Source organism: Bos indicus x Bos taurus, chromosome 22 (assembly GCF_003369695.1).
Source record: "Bos indicus x Bos taurus breed Angus x Brahman F1 hybrid chromosome 22, Bos_hybrid_MaternalHap_v2.0, whole genome shotgun sequence".
NCBI lineage: Eukaryota > Metazoa > Chordata > Mammalia > Artiodactyla > Bovidae > Bos > Bos indicus x Bos taurus.
In genome coordinates, this window is record NC_040097.1 from 46,646,396 (window position 1) to 46,666,730 (window position 20,335).

A 20,335-nucleotide genomic window follows, 5' to 3' on the forward strand; every position below is an offset into this window, starting at 1 on the left:
GGAGTTCATGATCTAAGCCACAGTCAGCTCCTGGTCTTGTTTTTGCTGACTGTATAGAGCTTCTCCATCTTTGGCTGCAAAGAATATAATCAATCTGATTTCGGTGTTGACCATCTGGTGATGTCCATGTATAGAGTCTTCTCTTGTATTGTTGGAAGAGGGTGTTTGTTATGACCAGTGCATTTTCTTGGCAAAACTCTATTAGTCTTTGCCCTGCTTCATTCTATACTCCAAGACCAAATTTGCCTATTACTCCAGGTGTTTCTTGACTTCCTACTTTTGCATTCCAGTCCCCTATAATGAAAAGGACATCTTTTTGGGGTGTTAGTTCTAAAAGGTCTTGTAGGTCTTCATAGAACCATTCAACTTCAGCTTCTTCAGTGTTACTGGTTGGGGCATAGACTTGGATTACTGTGATATTGAATGGTTTGCCTTGGAAACGAACAGAGATCCATTCTGTCGTTTTTGAGATTGCATCCAAGTACTGCATTTCGGACTCTTTTGTTGACCATCGTGGCCACTCCATTTCTTCTGAGGGATTCCTGCCTGCAATAGTAGACATAATGGTCATCTGAGTTAAATTCACCCATTCCAGTCCATTTCAGTTCGCTGATTCCTAGAATGTCGACATTCACTCTTGCCATCTCTTGTTTGACCACTTCCAATTTGCCTTGATTCATGGACCTGACATTCCAGGTTCCTATGCAATATTGCTCTTTACAGCATCGGACCTTGCTTCTGTCACCAGTCACATCCACAGCTGGGTATTGTTTTTGCTTTGGCTCCATCCCTTCATTCTTTCTGGAGTTATTTCTCCATTGATCTCCAGTAGCATATTGGGCACCTACTGACCTGGGGAGTTCCTCTTTCAGTATCCTATCATTTTGCCTTTTCATACTGTTCATGGGGTTCTCAAGGCAAGAACACTGAAGTGGTTTGCCATTCCCTTCTCCAGCGGACCACATTCTGTCAAATCTCTCCACCATGACCCACCCGTCTTGGGTTGCCCCATGGGCATGGCTTAGTTTCATTGAGTTAGACAAGGCTGTGGTCCTAGTGTGATTAGATTGACTAGTTTTCTGTGATTATGGTTTCGGTGTGTCTGCCCTCTGATGCCCCCTTGCAACACCTACCATCTTACTTGGGTTTCTCTTACCTTGGGCGTGGGGTATCTCTTCACGGCTGCTCCAGCAAAGCTTAGCCGCTACTCCTTACCTTGGACGAGGGGTATCTCCTCACCGCCACCCTTCCTGGCCTTCAAAGTGGGATAGCAGTGTTTCACTATTATATTTACCTGCTAGGCCATTTTCAGGGCTATATCTTTGGGGGCATGCTGATTTCTTTTTGTTGAATCTCCAGAGGTGGAACCGCTGTGTTAAAAATTACATACATTCATCATGTTTGGGCAGTTTTTTCCAAAGATAGCAAACGGTGTATATGACCAGTTTCCCTTTATGAAATTGCCTATTTTTCTGTACTCTTACTAGCTTCAGCTTGCATTCCTTCTGATACTCATGATGTTGACCATCCCCCCATGTTTGCTGGCCATTTATATTCTTCTTAGGTGGATTTTTTCCTCCCTTCCACCACTGTGGGATTGTTATTGGTTTGCAAATAGCTCTTCATATATTAAGAATATATAAAATATACAAAAATTCTGTAAATAAATTTTCCCTAATTTGTTTATGGTGATTTTGTCATTGGGAAATACTTACTACTTTAAAACTTGAAAGCTGTGAGATTTTGGCGTTCATTTCTCATTTGTTGTCATGCTGTGGAGGCCTTCTCACTCATGAATATGTGAATGTTAACTCATTTTAGTACTTCAACAAAGTTAAAAAAAATTTTTACTTGAATTTTTAATTTATTGATGATATATTTTCATAAGATGTGGCCTGACTGTTCTGTCTTCCTTTCTGTGATGACTCTTTCTTGTCCAGTGTTGCATCACCTTTCTTTCCTTTTAATTTGTGTCTATTCTTGATTCCACCCTACTAGAACTTAAGAGTACTAGTGGCTTTGTAAAGTGCTTCAGCTTTTCGTTTAGCAGGCTCTTCCTTATTGTATCCCTTAAAGTCCTTTGGATTTTCTAGAATCACTCTTTTCTCCCAGATTCTCCACTGACACGTGAAATGTGAGTTCAGGGTTTAATTCCAGCATAGTGGACTTCGTTATGACATTGTGCCTCCCCTTTGCCTCAATCAAATAGGCCCTTCTTTCCATTTGGCCAGTTCTTTGGTCACACTCCCAGAACAACTTCTCACAATAATCCATAGTTATTTAGCTAGTCTGTTTAAATGTTCTGCCAGACTGTCTCATTGGACACTGGTTTCTGCAGACACTTCACAAGGTAGGGAAGCGTCTGTCCCTTAAATCCCCAAATGTGATTTTAAAAGCTTTCTCTCCTCTCAGAGAATTTAGTATGAATGGCTTTCCTCCCTTGATTTCTAACTGTTTCGGACCTAGCAAAGACTCCTTATCTGGAGAGGATCCTAGAAGTAAAAGAGTGGGCCTGGTCTTGGGTTCCTATATGGACAGCATGCTTTTATGCTAATAACAATCTCAGTCTCTGGCTCATGGCACTCAGAGTGCTCCTTCCAGCCCCCGGCCATCCAGATGGGCCACTCCTCACTGGTCACTCTCCTTTATAGCCATTTCAGGAGTCTGGATTATCATTGTTTCTTTTGTTTGTTTGTTTTTGTTTTTTTCCGACAAGTGCCATTCAAAAGAGTGCAAAATCCATTTACTATCAGCTCGGTGGCTTTATCTCTCTTGAGAAGACAAGCTTAATATATCTCAGCATTTTGGGGGCTAATTTTTGCTGGCTATTACAGACCTATCTTTGATTAAACTAAAATATATTCAGCATATCAATATTTCTATTCTGAACAGATCCCTTATTTATTTTGCCCTTCTTTTACAAGGGGAGAAAAACAGCAACGTTCTTGGGGAAAATTGTCACGCATAGGCTGGTGCAAGCTTCGTCCTTCTCTTCTGTTTCAAGGTTAGATAACCTCAGACAGCCTCAACACATTTGTATTGTATTTCAGACACTGAAAGTTTCATCGGTGTTTTGTTTTTAAATGTAGGCTCTACATGTTCAGTCCATTTAAAAATATTTCATATTTTTCAGTCCTCTTGAGATTGTTTTCTCTATTATATTTCTAACTATTTGTCTATTTATCCTCCTGTACGTTCTGTACAAGCACATGAGTTACATCACATGGGAAGCTTTTTAAAATTCATAAGTTTGTAGTCCTTTCCTCAGTGATTCCAATAAGTCTGGGAGTGGGGATGGGGAGGCTGTCCAGAGTAGGTGAGTGACTCATAAGAAGTTTGTTACCCCCTCGTCAGTTGAAAGTCTCTGGCCGACGATTTCCAAATACTAGTAACCAGTGGAAGAGCTCATTGTTCTCTTACCTCTGACTCTACTGCCGCTCCCTAAACTCAGCAGTGCCTCTATTTCCCTGTTAAGTATATGTGCTATGAAGGCTTTGCTTAGCAGGTGGGGCATGGTTCAGATCCTGCACACGATGAAGAAACTGGCACTTGACTGCCTTGTGGAAGAGTAGTTCTGAGGCTTTGGAATATTTTTGCCAGATAAGAGAGTCTCTGTATCCCTGGGGCCTTGAGCCATGCCACATATTTCTGGATAACAGTGTGAATTACAGTGGGACATTTTGACTCTGACTCCCAAAGGGGCTGGAGACAGAGGTCAGTCACTAAGGTACTCTATGCCTAAGGAACTGACCCCTAATAAAACCCTGCATCCTGTTCTTTCCTGGCTGGGAGTTCTTTACATATGCTACCACACATTGCTGCTGGGAGGACCGAGCCCTGTCCACACAGCTGCACTGGGAGAGGACAACGAGAAGCTTGTGCCTGGTCCCCCTGGGCTCTACCCTATGTCTTTCATCTTTGCTGATTTTAACCCATTATCCTTTTTCTGTAAGAAACCATACTTAGGAATACAACAACTTTTCTGAGTTCTGTGAGCCCACCTAGCAAATCACTGAACCTAAAGGTAGGCTTGGGGTGTCACCAATTTAGGATAAGAGCTTTTTATTTCATAAAACTATGAGAGAAAGGGATAATGCTGTGTTGTTCCTGTTTTGAAAAAATTCTGAATTGTAAGCTTCACAAATACATTTTTTTCACCTCCAAAAATGTTCCTTGATTTTTGTTTTTTTTCATATGATAGAATGTCTTACTCTCATCAATTTGATTTTTTCATTCTTAAAGTTACTTATGTGTGTTTTTGCTGTATTTTTTTTTTAACATTCTCTTTATTACTGTTTTATTTATAATTTTATCATGAACAATTGGTGTTTTGTCTTCTGTCTTTATCATACACGGGCAAATCTCTAATTGCTACAATTTAAAAATATTTCATAAGAAAAATTACTAAAACATGGTAATTTCTGACTCCTTAAACAGAGCAGTCTACCCAATTTAACATTTCCTTGATTCACTGCCCCCATGTTGAACACTATGGTGCATAATGGGCTCTCAGGTTCCACTGGGGACTGAGCGCCTGCTTCCCCTGTGTTAAATGCTCCCTGAACTGCTCTCTGCTAGGAGTTCTTGGGTTTGCTTTCTTTCGTGTTTCCTATGCTTTCAAGCTGCGCTTCTTTTAATTCTTGGGTTGCCTTTCTGTAATAGTCCCTTTCCTCCCTTTACTTGGCTCTTTTTTTTAAAATCATTGTGGGCTCAGAGGCTGCATAATTAAGCTTATTATGCAATGATTTCCAAAATGAGAGTAAATAGGCTCTGAGTAAGAGCCTGGGGCCCTGTTCTCTAGATGATAAAGCTTTCGCTCCACATCATGGAATTTTAAATACACATTTTGGATTTTTGGAGACGTTTTGCTTCCTTGTTAGTTGTTTCAGAGAGTTAAGTTGTAAAGTTGATGGGTTAGTCTGTCTATTTGTTCATTCATTCGTTCAGTGCTTATTAATTGAGCATCTGCATGGGGCTGTTTACTGCATAGCTCAACCTAAGTAGGCCAGACACAGTGTTTAGTCCAACTCTTTTTCTATTAATAGCAAATAACATGAGAGCACAGCCTGGCTTTGTTGTGAAAACTTCTGATGATGGCATTTTGAGTTTTATGATCTGTGGTCATACTTTGCACTTCAGGCTCTAGGGTATAAATAAGCATGCAGTGCAGAAAACAGTTGACATGGCAGGCCTGAGACTGCTCTTCTGAGAAAGGTCTACTTGCAAGGGTGGCCCTTGGCTGCCATCCTGGAGCCAGGCTCCCAGAGAGCTGCCCGTCAGTGTTTAGCTAATGAGGGTATGTAGTCCACTGTGTCTAAACTGTCCGTGCAGATGACATGGTTTATGCCAGATGCCTGCTTCCATTTGGAAAGTCTAGGACTTTGATACATGTTACATTACCTATGTAATCCAAGTCTATGTCCCAACCACTAATGCTGAAGAAGCTGAAGTTGAACGGTTTTATGATGACCTGCAAGACCTTCTAGAACTAACATCCAAAAAAGATGTCCTTTTCATCATGGGGGACTGGAATGCAAAAAGGAGGAAGTCAACAGATACCTGGAGTAACAGGAAATTTGGCCTTGGAGTACAAAATGAGGCAGGGCAAAGGCTGTCAGAGTTTTGCCAAGAGAATGCACTGGTCATAGCAAATACCCTCTTCCAGCAACACAAGAGAAGACTCTACACATGGACATCACCAGATGGTCAATACTGAAATCAGATTGATTATATTCTTTGCAGCCAAAGATGGAGAAGCTCTATATAGTCAGCAAAAACAAGACTGGGAGCTGACTGTGGCTCAGATCATGAACTCCTTATTGCCAAATTCAGACTTAAATTGAAAAACATAGGGAAAACCACTAGGCTATTCAGGTATGACCTAAATAAAATGCCTTATGATTATACAGTGGAATGACAGACAGATTCAAGGGATTAGATCTGATAGAGTGCCTGAAGAACTATGGATGGAGGTTCGTGACACTGTACAGGAGGCAGTGATCAAGACCATCACTTGAAACAAGGGAAACAGTGAGAGACTTTATTTTCTTGGGCTCCAAAATCACTGCAGATGGTGACTGCAGCCATGAAACTAAAAGACAGTTGTTCCTCGGAAGAAAAGCAATGACCAATGTAGACAGCATATTAAAAAGCAGAAATATTACTTTGCCAACAAAGGTCCGTCTAGTCAAAGCTATGGTTTTTCCAGTAGTTGTGTATGGATGTGGGTTTTGGACCGTAAAGAAAGCTGAGCACCGAAGAATTGATTCTTTTGAACTGTGGTGTTGGAGAAAACTCTTGAGCATGCCTTGGACTGCAAGGAGATCAAACCAGTCATCCCTAAAGAAAATCAGTCCTGAATATTCATTGGAAGGACTGATGCTGGATCTCCAATACTTTGGCCACTGGATGCGAAGAACTGATTTACTGGAAAAGACCCTGCTGCTGGGAGAGATTGAAGGCAGGAGGAGAAGGGGACAACCAAGGTTGCGATGGTTGAAAGGCATCACCGACTCGATGGACATAAATTTGACTAAGCTCCAGGAGTCGGTGATGGACAGGGAAGCCTGATGTGCTACAGTCTATGGGATTACAAAGAGTCGGACATGACTAAGCGACTAAACTGAGGTTGCCTGTGTGACCAGCCCCACGCAATAATACCTTGAGTATTGAGTATTATCGAGGTCCCATGAGTCTGTAATGGACTTCCTTGGGTGGTAACATCACACATACATGCTGCAGTTTGATGGCTGGGAGAAAGAGCATGCTGTGTGACCCCTTGTGGAAGGGAGAGAGGTTGAGGAAGCTTGCACAGGGAATCTTCCAGCTCCACCCGTGTCTGTCTCCCTTATGATTCAGCTCTGTGCCTTTGTTGTACTAAGTCTGTACTATGAGTACAACCATACATGGTTCTCATGAGTCCTCTAGAATCTCTGAATGTGAGGTAGTTTTGTGACACCCAACACAAATGCTGAAATTTCTGAGTCTCTTCTTATGTGGGTAGACTGTACTGATCATTTTAGCTGAATTGTCTCATTGAATCTTTCCAGCACCCATGTCGGAGAAGGTGATGGCACCCCACTCCAGTACTCTTGCCTGGAAAATCCCATGGACGGAGGAGCCTGGTAGGCCACAGTCCATGGGGTCACTAAGAGTCGGACACGACTGAGCGACTTCACTTTCACTTTTCAGTTTCACGCATTGGAGAAGGAAATGGCAGCCCACTCCAGTGTTCTTGCCTGGGGAATCCCAGGGACGGGGGAGCCTGGTGGGCTGCCGTCTGTGGGGTCGCACGGAGTCGGACACGACTGAAGCGACTTAGCAGCAGCAGCACCCGCAGCAGCGCCCATGCTCTGAGTGGTAGGTGAGTGTCATCACTGACCACCACTGGCAAGTGCAGGTGTAGCTCATACATTTATTTCAGTATCTGCTTTTTTGGGAAACATGTTAGAAACTCTTGGAATATTGTTTCTGTTGATCAGAGGAAACCTACAATGAGAAAAGCACTGAGTGCTTTTTAATCATGTTGTCCTTTCAGATATGAACACATCCTCACGCAGCCGGACCCTGTACCAGCATATGCTCTGAAGCTGCTAGTTGCCATGACTGAGCACAACCCGACTTTTACCAGGTACTGTCACTGCAGACTTTCATTTTTTGTTTCTCATCTATAAAGTGAATTTTATGTGTTCTGAAAAATGTTCAAGATGATGAGATTATACAAGAATCAAGTTTGGTTACCAAAGTGATAAATTGTCATGTTTTATGGCTTGTAATATCTGTGATCTATGGTGTTTTGGATTCTCTTCTCATATTTTTATTCTTTGCTGGGGTTTGCATATTGTGGAATCCATAATGCTCTAAGATTATAAATTCTTTGAAGAGAAAATACGAGCACATGTACTTTTTAAAAAGTGAGTTGTTAACTCATTGTACTGAACGGTTATTTATTAAGTTCCTGTCATATTTATTGACTGTAACTTTTCAACTATTTTAAGTTGACATACTTTCATTGAGTAGTTGAAAGCTTTTTGCCTTTATGGAAGACACCACCTCTGATGACACCAAATTAGTTGCTAGAGCAGCGGCAACTGCTTCAGTCTTGCAAGCAAGGACTGGTCAAAGAGCACCCAGGTCTGCAGAAGGGCAGGAGAACAGTTGTCGCTTTCAAAGAGGAACAGCGATCTTGATTGTGTGGGTTGTGTGGGTGATGTCTGACCCTGTGGGTTTGGATCCTGTACCTGTAGGTACAGTGCACCTGAAGAGCTGTCCTTCAGTCTTTCTTAAAGAACTAAACCACACAGTTGCAGCCACCTGGATTTCAGCCAGTGTGCTGTTTACCCGTCCTGCATAGTGGTGGTGGTGTTTTTGTTCAGTCACTCAGTCTTGTCTGACTCTTTGTGACCCCATGGACTGTAGCACACCAGGCTTCCCTTTTCTTTACCATCTCCCCAAATTTGCTCAAACTGATGTCCATTGAGTCAGTGGTGCCATCCAACCATTTCATCCTCTGTTGCCCCCTTCTCCTGCCCTCATTCTTTCCCAGCATCAGGGTCTTTTCCGATGAGTCAGCTCTTCTCATCAGGTGGCCAGAGTGTTGGATTTTGAGCATCTATCCTTTCAATGAATATTCAGGGTTAATTTCCTTTAGGATTGACTTGTTTGATCTCATTGTTGTCCAAGGGACTCTCAAGAGTCTTCTCCAACACCACAGTTCAAAAGCATCAGTTCTTTGGTGCTCAGGCTTCTTTATGGTCCAACTCTCACATCTGTACATAGTGATGAACGACCATTAATGCTGGACAAGAAAGGCTCTTTGTAGAGTATCTGTATTGAGTGGCAGTCTGAACTAAGACAACCTTTGCAGGGGGTGTGCCATGCCTGGCATGTACCTTGACCCAGTCACAGGTCAGCCACAGTGCTGGCGCTATTGCAGAACTCAGGCCCGTGTCCTGTGGGTGGCCATGTTCATTTCCAGAGAGTGACATGTAAATGTGACCATGTAGTCTGGCTGTCACATTGCAAAAGAACTTGGAGAACACTTAAGTAACCCTTTTATGTCCTTGGCAGTTCTTAATCCTGTGTTTCTGTCCAGTGAGTCTTCCAAAATTTCTGATTTAGAAGGCACCATTTTCTCTTCCTACAGAAGAAATTTAAGTCTGAAGAGTGAATCTGTGTTAGAAATTAAAGCCAAATTCAGGTAGTTGTTTCTTTCCTGGACTCATTATGTACTAATTTTATCCCTTCATTAGATTGAATGGATTGTATTTCTTTTTTTTTAAGTTGACTCGTGCTCTTTCATGAGACATGTTTTCGAGACTACTTCCTCTTCTTGCCAATTCTTTATTAAATACATTGGACTTTTTCATATTGAGGGGAAAAAGTATAGTGAAGTAGAAACAGATAATTGATGACCTAAAATCTTTTTATTTTAAAATGATTAGACCCTAGGTTTAGAAGTCAGTTTATTCTTTTGAAAAAAGATTTACAAGCAGAATTCAGTGGATTAATTTTTATAAACTTTTTTGTTTGTTTTCCTTGCGTAATTAATATTTGAGTATCTTATCTTTATATTAAATTCCAATAATATAACCAAGTGGTACCCTGGGCTTCCTTATTCCCCACCACTGATACACAAATCTTTGCCAAAATAATAATACTTATTATTATTTTGGTGGGTGTCCTTCTTGAACTTTTGAGGGGCTATTTAAATTCAATGTGAATATGCTGAAATAGCTTCTCTTTGTAGTGGTCATATTTTAAACAATCATAGATAGTATCATTGGGTATGTGTTGTACTGAAATTTGCATTTTCGTATATCAAAATTATTTGAAGATCTTTATCAGTATTTATTCATACTTCGGCGATCTTTGCCAACTTACAGATGGAAATGGGATTTTGTTTTATTTTGCTTTTACTTATCTACTGGTAATCTGGAACCTCTTAATATTTATTCACTATAATTAAACTGTGAAAAGTGCATAGCTTTCAGCCTTCAGTTCTACTTCTAAGTATCTATTCTAGAGAAAAATGCATATATGTGCAAAGATTTCAGCCTAAGCAAGTAAGTTTTAAAATGAGAACAATGATTTTAAAATTAAATTATGTTACAGCTGTAATAAACACAGCTGTGTAACAGTTTGACAGGGCAAGATTCATTTTGAATGTTGTTCTACAAAAATATCCTAAAAATTTTGTAAACTGAAATTATTTATCACCCCCAAACCTCGTTTAATAATCACTTTTGCCTTTTGTAGAGTCTCTTTCTATATTCACTATTCTCTTCTGTTTGCCTTTTCTCTTGAAACAGGATATAAAAATAAGAGCTGTCCCATGTTGGTTTTGACTGAGGCTCCAGAGGTCAAGAGCAAAGCATTACAGGGCTATTACCACACACCTGCTCTCTCCCTCTCCCCTCATCTTTCTAAATGGAGGTCCTAGATCCTGTGGGTCCTACCAACCTGTGTGCATCTTGCAAAAATCCATGCATACAGCTTGAAGTGGGGGTGGGGGAAAGAAAGTTTTTATTTCCCTAACTAGATTTTCTTTCTTTTTTCTTTTTTTTCCAAAAAATGATTTTTCAGTCCAACATTTTGAAATGGATAATAAATTTCTATCTGGGGAAAAGATACAACATGCTGAGAAGAGCAGTTCCTTCCTCTGTCCACCACGTCCTTTCCTCATCTTCCTATTATATTGTGTGTGGTTGACTACTTTTACTCATTTTATGTCCGAAGGCAAACTAATAGCTCTGTGTATTTTCTCATTTCTCCCTCTCACACACAAATAGCGTATTATGTATGTTTTTCTACCGTATGACTTTTTCCCCCAATTTTGTTTCTTTATGGATACATAGAGGGCTTCCACATTGAGTTTCACAGTTATAAAACCTTCCATTGTATGGATGTAGCATGCTTCATCTCGTTGATGTCTAATAGAGAGATTTGGGTTGTTCCACATTGTTTGCTCTATCAAAGGATTGATAGAATAATAATGAACAGTGAATAATCTTATCCATGCATCATTTTTTAGTATGCATGTACATCTTACAGGATAAATCTGTAGCTATGGTATTTGTGTATCAAAAAATAAATGTACTTAAATTTTTTTTTTCTTAAGATTTGGACACATTGCCCTGTATGTGTCCTCTGCATGTACACTTAGTCATATCCAACTCTTTGCTACTCCGTGGACTGTAGCCCACCAGGCTCCTCTGTCTGTGGGATTTTGCAGGCAAGAATACTGGAGTGGGTTGTCATTTCCTCCTCCAGTGGATCTTTCTGACCCAGAGATTGAACTCGTGTCTCTTGCATCTCCTGCATTGGCAGGCGGATTCTTTACCAGCTGAGCCTCCGGGGAATCCCCTGCCCTATGTGGAGATTTTACCATTTTACATCTTCAAAGGATGCCTGGTTCCCTACAACCCTGCCATCAGAATTCGTTGTTAAATTTTGGAATGTGCCAGTGTGATGAGATAGATTATTCTCTTGTAATTTTTATTTGCATTTTCCTTTTCATGAGTGAAGTTGAATATTTCTTTATATGGTTAAGGGCCATTTGTATTTTGCTTTTTGCTCATGCTCTTTGCCATCAGTTCTTGGTCTTGGCAATGCCACTCTTTAAAGGGAAACTTCCTGCCTGGCTGTCCATTGCACAAATACACTACAGCGTGCTAATCCAGTTTTACTTGTAACAATGTCTGCACTGTTCCTGTTTTTTTTTTTTTTTTTGCTGTTGTGAGTAGCATGACCATGAGTATTACTTTATGTTCTCCTTAGTGGATCTGTGTATGTGTCTCCATTGAGTATTCATTCTAGAGTGGAAGTACTGGCTCACAGAACTTGTGCTTGCCCTGATCCAGTAGATACTACCAAGCAGTTTTCTTTATTGGTTGTACCAATTTACATTCCCACTAGCATTGGTCAAGAGGTCTGGTTGTCACATAAGCTTTAAAAATTTTTTTAACGTCAGGTTTTATTGAAGTATAAGTCTCTATACAGTAAAATATGTGCATTTTAGGTATGCAGGTCTCTGAGTTTTGAGAAACATACTCAATTGTGGAATTATCATCATGATCAAGATAGAGTATTTCCATCATTCCAGAATTTCCCTTTATGCCCCTTGGATTGTTAGCTGATGAAGATTCTGTTTGTGTGGAGAATAATATGACCAGACTGATTTTATGTTTCATTTTAACTTTTAAAATGTATTTCAAGAGGTAATACAGAATGCATTTCAAATTTTAGTATTTGAAAGAGTTTACACAGAAAAGCACGTTTTCACCCCAGGAGACAGCCGCTTTTGGACCGGTGTGTGTGCCTTTCACGTAGATGGTGGGTGCTGACTGCACCGTTCTTCACTTCTTCCAAAAATGAGTGTAACAGCTTTGTTGAGATATAATTCTCATACCATCTGTGCTTTTTTAAAAAAACAGATACATAATATTACATTTTATGCATATTGCATATTTTGTCGTCTTTTGGTGAACATTTATGTTTTTCTAATGTGTTGGTATTATAAAACAAAGCTGCGACTGATGAAGTAGGTTATTTATCGTATTTGTGAACATACATACATAAGACAAATACTGAAAATGTAATTTTTTCACTACAGGGTACATAGTATCATCTGGGGATGTTTTAAAAAGTCTAAACCCCAGGCCTTATTCCAAGCCAATTAAATCACCATCTCTAAAACTGGACACCAGCAACAGTAGCTTTGAAGCCCACCAGGTGATTACAGTGTGCAAACCAGGAACCCAAGTCTAAGCATTTGTAATTTTAGGGGTGTTGCCAAATTACCCCCAGTCTAGGCTATACCAAATATGTGTGAGAGTGCCTATTTCTGCTAAAATTTTATTGAATTAGTGTATATAAGTGTTTGATCTTTGCCTGTCTGATACGTGAAATTTGTCCATTATTTATTTCTAGTTTGCATTGTGACCAGATTGTATGAAGTGTTCTATTTCTAATTTTTATTATTTGATTTTATTTGTGATCTAATAGGAGATTAATTTTTGTGATTGTTCTATGTTTAATTGCTTACCGTCACCAAAACAAAGTTAGGGCTGGGCCTGAAACAAGTTCGCTCACCCATAATTTGGGCAAGTGCCTAAAACAGTAACTCATTAACCTAGAAAGTGAAAGTGAAAGTGAAGTCGCTCAGTCGTGCCCGACTCTGCGACCCTGTGGACTGTAACCCACCAGGCTCCTCCATCCATGGGATTCTCCAGGCAAGAGTATTGGAGTGGGTTGCCATTTCCTCTCCAGGGGATCTTCCCAACCCAGGGATTGAACCTAGGTCTCCCACATTGTAGGCAGACGCTTTACCCTCTGAGCCACCAGGGAAGTATTAACCTATAAAATCTTCCCCAATGACTTGGCAGTAGTGGTTTTTTTAGGCAAAATGTTTCGTTTTTCAGTGATATCAAGAGTAGATGCCTTAATTTTTTTTTAATATCTGTTTTTTAAATTTATTTATTTTAATTGGAGGCTAATTACAATATTATAGTGGTTTATGTGTAAGTAGGTTTCTAGTAATATAAAAATAAGTGTGAACCATTTTTTATAAATTTATTAGATCCATTAGCATCATGTTCTTAAAAAGATAGTCAATTTAGATTGTACATATTAAGAGTTTAGAGAACCAAGCAATAAGTATTGAAACATGAAATCATTTTATGTCAAGTGCAACATTTATTTTTTAATTGTTCTTATTTTATGGTATTCTTAGCAGATGAAGGCTTCTTCAAAAGCTTAGCTGTAGTACATATTACAATTGAGAATTTATTGTTCCCCTTCAAATAAGGGCCAAGAGCATGATCAAAAAAAAAACAACAACAACAACAAAAACAAACCACAGGGCCCTGGTGAATCTAGCTTATTCCTGGGTTTATAGCAGAAAGGTAAATTGTTTGCATGAGTGTTGGTTTAGTTTTCCTGTCTGATGGAAGGTGTGAACTCCCCAGAGCTCTGTCCTCTTCTCTCACCTTAATTTTACAGTAGGGTGCACCAAGCCATTGCAAGCGTGTTTCCATTAAGAGCTAATCAGCTTTCAGCAAACCTTCCATAGCAGACAAATTAAATTTTAACTTCTTGAATTCTTTTGGAGCAACATTTAACTCTTTCCCTAAATTAGAAAAAATATGCTGTATAAGAATTATCATTTTAGTTTGCTTAAAAATTGTTAGAGCCCTTTGTGTTACGGCAAGATTTTTGAAAAATGCCCTTTAGAAGAAAGGAACTTCAGTGGTCTCTTGGAGGAAGTTCTTGGTGACTTCTTACCGTATGGCACCAGTCTTCTTCTCACTTCCCTCACTGGTTTTTGGTTCTTTTGTTCGTTCATTCACTCACTCATCAAATATCTACTCAGCAACCATTGAATGATGCTAGGACAAGTGATAATTAAGGTAAAGTTCTTACCACCCTCTAGGTGCTTAGAGTTTAGTGGAGAAAACAGATTTATCAATAGATTTTCTTTTTATTTTTTAATTAAAAAATATTTTTTTAAATTGAAGGATAATTGCTTTACAGAATTTTGTGATTTTCTGTCATATATCAACAAGAATCAGCCATAGGTACACCCATATTCTTTCTTTATTAAGATTTTTTCTTTTTTGATGTGGACCATTTTTAAAGTCTTTATTGAATTTTTACGCTACTACTTCTGCTTTGTGTTTCGAGTTTTTGACGGTGAGTCATGTGGGATCTTAGCTTCCTGACCAGGGATCACTCACTCACCCCCTTCGTTGGAAGGCAAATTCTTAACCACTAGCTGCCAGGGCGGTCCCTAGCCATAGGCTTTCATAAGACGGTGTAACAATTTCAGGGTACAGTCATATCCAGGAGGTTATGGGAGCACCTAAAGGAATTTAACCTAACTAGCTGTATAATTTTGACACAGTTTCTTAACCTGACTGAACCTAAGTTCCCTCATCTGGAAAATGGGGGTGGTGTTAGTACCTGGTCAACAGAAAATGCAACGGAAGTGTCCTTCTTCCCCTCCCCTGTCTTTAATTTTTGCCATTTTAATTATGATATGTCTTCATTTGGGTCTGTTTGGGTTCCTCTTGCTTGGGACCCTCCTTGGTTCCTGTACTTGTGTATCTCTTTTCTTCTTCAAGTTTTCAGGTATAATTCCTCAAATACCTTTTTGATCACCTTTTCTCTTTGTGAGACCTCTATAATGTGAATATCAGTGTGTTTAATGTTGTTCTACAAATCTCTTCAGCTGTTCGTTTTTGGTTTTTTTTGCCTTTCTGAGGGTGATTTCCATCATTTTGTATTCCAAATTACTTTTTGCCTTCTTTTGTATCGGACTGCTATTCACTCCTGGTGTTTTTTATTTCACTTATTTAATTCTTCATTTCTGGTTGCATCCTTCTTGTATTTTCTAATTCTTTATTAAAATTCTCGTTGTGTTCATCTATTCTTTTCCTTAATCTGGTTGACAGTTTTATTATTCGTTGAAAAAAACTCATTGCTTTGAATTTTTATCTGGTAAAGTATTTTTTTCAGGGGTGTCTTTTGATCTTTCATTTGAGACTTGTTCCTTTGCCTTTTCATTTTGCTTAACTTATTCTGCCTCTATAAATTTAGGCGCAACATTTGCAAATTGCCATCTTGAAGTGCTGTCCTTATGTGGGAGCCTCCCTAGGCAGACTGTGTGTGCCCAGGGCCTTTCGTGGGAGATCTGAATTTGACATGGACAGAAATTTTGCTGTGCTCACACCTCTGTCCTTGGCAGGGGTTGGGGCTGGAGATGGAGAGGCTAGAGCTGGAGCCAGGTGTGAGGTGGGACTTCCCCGCTGCTCAATGGCCATGGCCACCCTGACAGGGCCAGGGTCTGATCCCACGTTGTAGAGCTGAAGCCCTGATGGTCAGGCCAGAACTAGCTCTTTCCCTTTAAGTGTGTGCCTTCTGGGTTCCTGGCACTGGGACCCTTGTCCCAGAGAGGGGCAGTGCTTGAAGCTGGGGGTCCTGTGGGGGCTCTTGGCTCCTGTCAGCTACGGACAGAGGTCTGACCTTGAAGCACCACCTGTGGAGACTCCAGCAGTTGTTTCTCTTGCCTCTTCTCAGAAGCAGCCTCAAGTCCAGGTCCCCTCGGTCCTTTGTCTGCTCTCTTCATGCTGCTTCTGGGGCGGGCCAGCCCGTGCTTGTGCACGCTCGGAGGCCAGGCTTCCCACAGCCCTCCTGTTCATCCCAGTGATCCTCCAACTGGCCAGAGTATTGTCTCCCCTGGGTAGGACCCCAGGGTTGGGGCACTCAGTCAGCAGCTCAGAGCCCTTCTTCCCCAGGGTGGGTCTCCACCTGTGGATCCTCCTCTTTACTCTGCATCCTCTCCCTTGGCACAGGTCCTGCCCTGATCACTTTTCTTCCGTCCCTACCCAATTACGTGTGGATCTTTATTGCAGCCTTGGTTGTACAGGAATCTTTTTGCCAGCTTCCAATTACCCTCCAGTGAGAATTGTTCCCCATGTAGATGTATTTTTGATGTGTTTGTGAGGGAAGGCGAGCACCACACTCTCCTGCTCTGCCATCTTGAGTCCATCTCCCACTGCTGTTAGCTATTTTTTGAAAGTGAAACATACCTTCCATTCTTATGAAAGATTTTACACTTGCATGTGTTCATTTTATATTGTTTGGTTCTAGAGAAATCCACAGTGTATAAGTGTATTAGAATGTCTCTCTGCTTTCCTTGTAAACGATTTTTTTATTTTGTGACCCTGTGAAGTCTGTGACTCCTGGACTTTAGCCAGGATGGTTCTTTCAACACAGGAATCTTTTATTTCAATGCAAATGTGAATTCAGGGTTACATGACTACTATTTCATGATCGGAAGTGGATGGTTTCAGCTTACTTTTTTGGTGTGACATTTACAAGTCAACCTCTTCTAAGTGGTTCTAAACTCTAGTTTATTGTACACCTTTAAAAGTGTGGTTCTCCGGTTGTGTACAATATAGAGTGGTGGTAAAACTGAGTAGGGGTTCAGTAAAACTTTTTGGGTTTCACAAGACATCCTTTTCCGCAGGCTTCCCCTTGTTGTCTAAAGCAGAGACTCACAAGCTATGGCCCATGGGGCCAGAACCTGCGAAGTAAGAGTGGTGATTACATTTTTAAAGATTCGTGCAACTTACCAACACAGAAGAATAAGAGGCCCAGAGACCTCGTGTCTGGCAAAGCCTAAAATATATACTTTCTCGCCCTTTAGAGAAAATGTTTCCTGACCCCTGAACTGAGTGAATAGAACTTTTTTGTCTATATTATGTGAACCCTAACCTCTAGAAAGAAATATTAGAACATTAGTGCTGTATGGGACTTTGGGGAGAGCATCTGAATGTTTTAAAACGTATATCACATTTTTTTTTAACCTGGGAGTTTTTTTTTTATTATTCATGATATACTTTTTGAGGTGCCTAAAATTATTCTTGATTGGTGAGATCAGCAGACGAGATGACTGCCCTCAAAAAGTTAATGTTTTATGCTCACAGATTCCAAGAGGAGGGGGTACCCCATGCCACGGGCAGCCACGTGGGGAAGCAACAGAGGCAGTCAGGAGGCAGAGAGGGGAGAGGAAAACGTGGGCAAGAGCCTGTGTTGTAGTTCACGAGGGAAGGAGTGGGTGAGGTTTGGCTGCTTGACTAGCTTCACTGGGCTCTGAGGGGAGGGGTTTGTCTCTCCTTACCTGGTACCTGGCCCTGGGATGATAAGGGCAGGGAAGTAGTGGCCTGGAGTTTAAGAGCTTTGTATGAAGGGGGCCGGTGGGGGTTTGGTTGGTTTGCATTGGAAAGGCAAGCCCCTGGAGGGCCCTTCCCTCCAGAGTTAGCGAGATCTTGGGCTTCCCGGTGGCTCAGTCGGTAAAGAATCTGCCTGCTATGCGGGAAACCTGGGTTCAATCCCTGGGTCAGGAAGATTCCCTGGAGAAGGGAGTGACAGTCCACTCCAGTATTCTTGCCTGGAGAATCCCATGGACAGAGGAGCCTGGAGAGCTACAGTCCATGGGTGGCAGAGTCTCGAAAATTCAGAATAAAAAGACATGATTAGCATCCTGATGTCTTCATTTTACATATGAGGGAAGTGAGGCCCTGAGAGGGAATTTGGATGCCCCAGACCCCATAGTCAATTCAGAGATCAGATTTTGGATCTAGACCTTCTGGTCCACTGTCCTTTGTACTATCCAGCAGAACCACTTTTTAAAAGATACCCAAGTGAATACAACAGTGTACTTTGAAGTCAGGTTGTTTTAAGCTTCTCTGTGTCACATTACTGGTAAGATTGGTCCCGTTCCTCAGCATGATTGTCTTTGGTGTTGTGCAGATCTTATCGTGGCACCTGCAGGCTTTTTCTTTGTTTGCCTCTGCCATCACCACTAGGTTCTGGTTCTCCTCTCGGTCTGTTTTTATCATTGAGGCAGCTCCTGGCACAATTCTGGTTAGTAATTTCCTGATTCCTGACCTCTTCCATTCCTCTGCCTCCTGGATTGTAAACTCTCTTCTGCTTGTGACTTAAAACCACTGCTACAGGGTTAGAATCCTTCCTCATGTTAATTATGAGATAGCTGATCATCCTGTCTCCTACAGGAACTGATGCAAGTCTTTATGTAAACCCTCATGGAGTATTAAATTCTCTCTGTCCATCCCAGTATTCTGATAGAATTATGGAAGGATGTGTAAGTGTGTGTATGAGTGATAGAATTATAGAAGAATTATGATAGACTTACGGAAGGATTGTGTGTGTGTGTGTGTGTGCTCAGTCATGTCCAACTCTTTGTGACCCCATGGACTGCAACCCACCAGCCTCCTCTATCCATGGAATTTTCCAGGATATTGGAGCAGGTTGCCACTCTCCAGGGGATCTTCCCTACCTGGGGATTGAACCTGCCTCTCTTGCATCTCCTGCATTGGCAGGTGGGTTCTTTACCAGCTGAGCCACCAAGGAAAGATACCAGCCTAAAACTTCAGGAGTTTGATCCAAGGCCATCTATTTTCTTTAGTGATTTGTGAGGAAGATCAATCATAATTGAAATCTGTTTTGACCTTTTAAAAACATCTTTCCTTTTCCTAGTGTAGGTAGTGGTAACACTTCTTATGTTCTTCCACTGCTCCTCATCACAGAGATTTTCCCTGAGTTCCTGCTGACTTGGTGCACATTCCATTGCCTAACTTTATTGTATGGGGGTCAGCTCGGTCCACTGAGACTGTTCATCTCTGTCCTTAGAAACAGCTTAATCTTTTGACTCCGTATTCCCATAGCAGCCCTGTGTGCTGGAGACGTGTGTTTTGTGTGCCCTCTATCGCTCGGTGGTGTTTGACTCTTTTGCAACCCCATGGAGCCCGCCAGGCTTCTCTGTCCCAAGCAGTCATACTGAAGTGGGTAGCCATTTCCTCCTCCAGGGAATCTGCCTGACCCAGGAATCGAACCTGCGTCTCCAGCATTGGCAGATGATTTTTCACCACTTGCACCACCTGGGAATCCACACTGGAGGCACACTCACTCCAGTTATCCTCCTCTGGCTTGCATGGGTTCAGTGACAGTTTTCCTTACAGAGTGGCAACTGGGTCCTGACCAAGAACCCAACAGGCCGATGTGTCTGGTCACATGGTGTCTGACTTGAACCACACTTGTCATATTGGAAGCCAGCATTTAGTTGAAGTCTCTGATCAGGGCAATGCCTGAGGTTTTGTGGTCTGCAATCAACAATAACTCACAGTTCCTTCCTTCTTTATTTAAATAGATGTTCAGAGAGCTTTAACAAAAAGCTACTTAACATTTTCTCCTGAAGTAGTTCCTTACTTGCCCACAACAAAATTCATTTGTATCTTTTCTCTTCTTCACAAAGTGTCTTGAAGTTTTGCAGTTTATTTCCATTGTAGAATTATGGAACTTCGGGGCAGAATCTGCCCTGATATTTTTCTGTGTACAGGAACAGTTAATATTTTTCACTCACTGAGTCACCCTGCAAGTGCTTGTGTTCTCTGAGTTGGGTGGAACATACATGCTTCTGATTTTCATGGAGCTTATGAATGCCTGGAGGGTAACAGAATAAACAAGGAAATCAACTTAAAAACCTCATGTACAGAATAATAAAAAGCAGGATTAGAGAGTGAGAGTGATGGGTGGGGTCAGCTGTTTTTGAGAGGGTGGTCAGGGCTTCTTGGGAAGGTGACAGCATGTAAGAGTGAGGTGAGGGAGTTGAATAGCTGTGTTGATGCTAGCGTCCTAATGAAGGAAGTGAGCCTCTGTTTTTCTCGGACTTTCAGATGAAGGGAAAAACAACAGTGTCAGTGCTGCTGCAAGTGTCAATAAGATGAGGATGAGCTGGCAGCAGGAGTAATAT

At 41.2% G+C, this 20,335-nt stretch overlaps 1 protein-coding gene across 4 annotated transcripts in view; it reads left to right on the forward strand.

Moving 5' to 3' along the window:
• Positions 1-20,335, forward strand: part of ULK4 (unc-51 like kinase 4) — a 519,962-nt gene that overhangs the window by 190,252 nt on the left and 309,375 nt on the right. For all 4 annotated transcript variants that reach the window (XM_027522707.1, XM_027522705.1, XM_027522704.1 and 1 more), the window contains one exon: positions 7,538-7,630. In XM_027522707.1, coding sequence (XP_027378508.1) covers positions 7,538-7,630 — 93 coding nt within the window. The remainder of the gene's footprint in view (positions 1-7,537; positions 7,631-20,335) is intronic.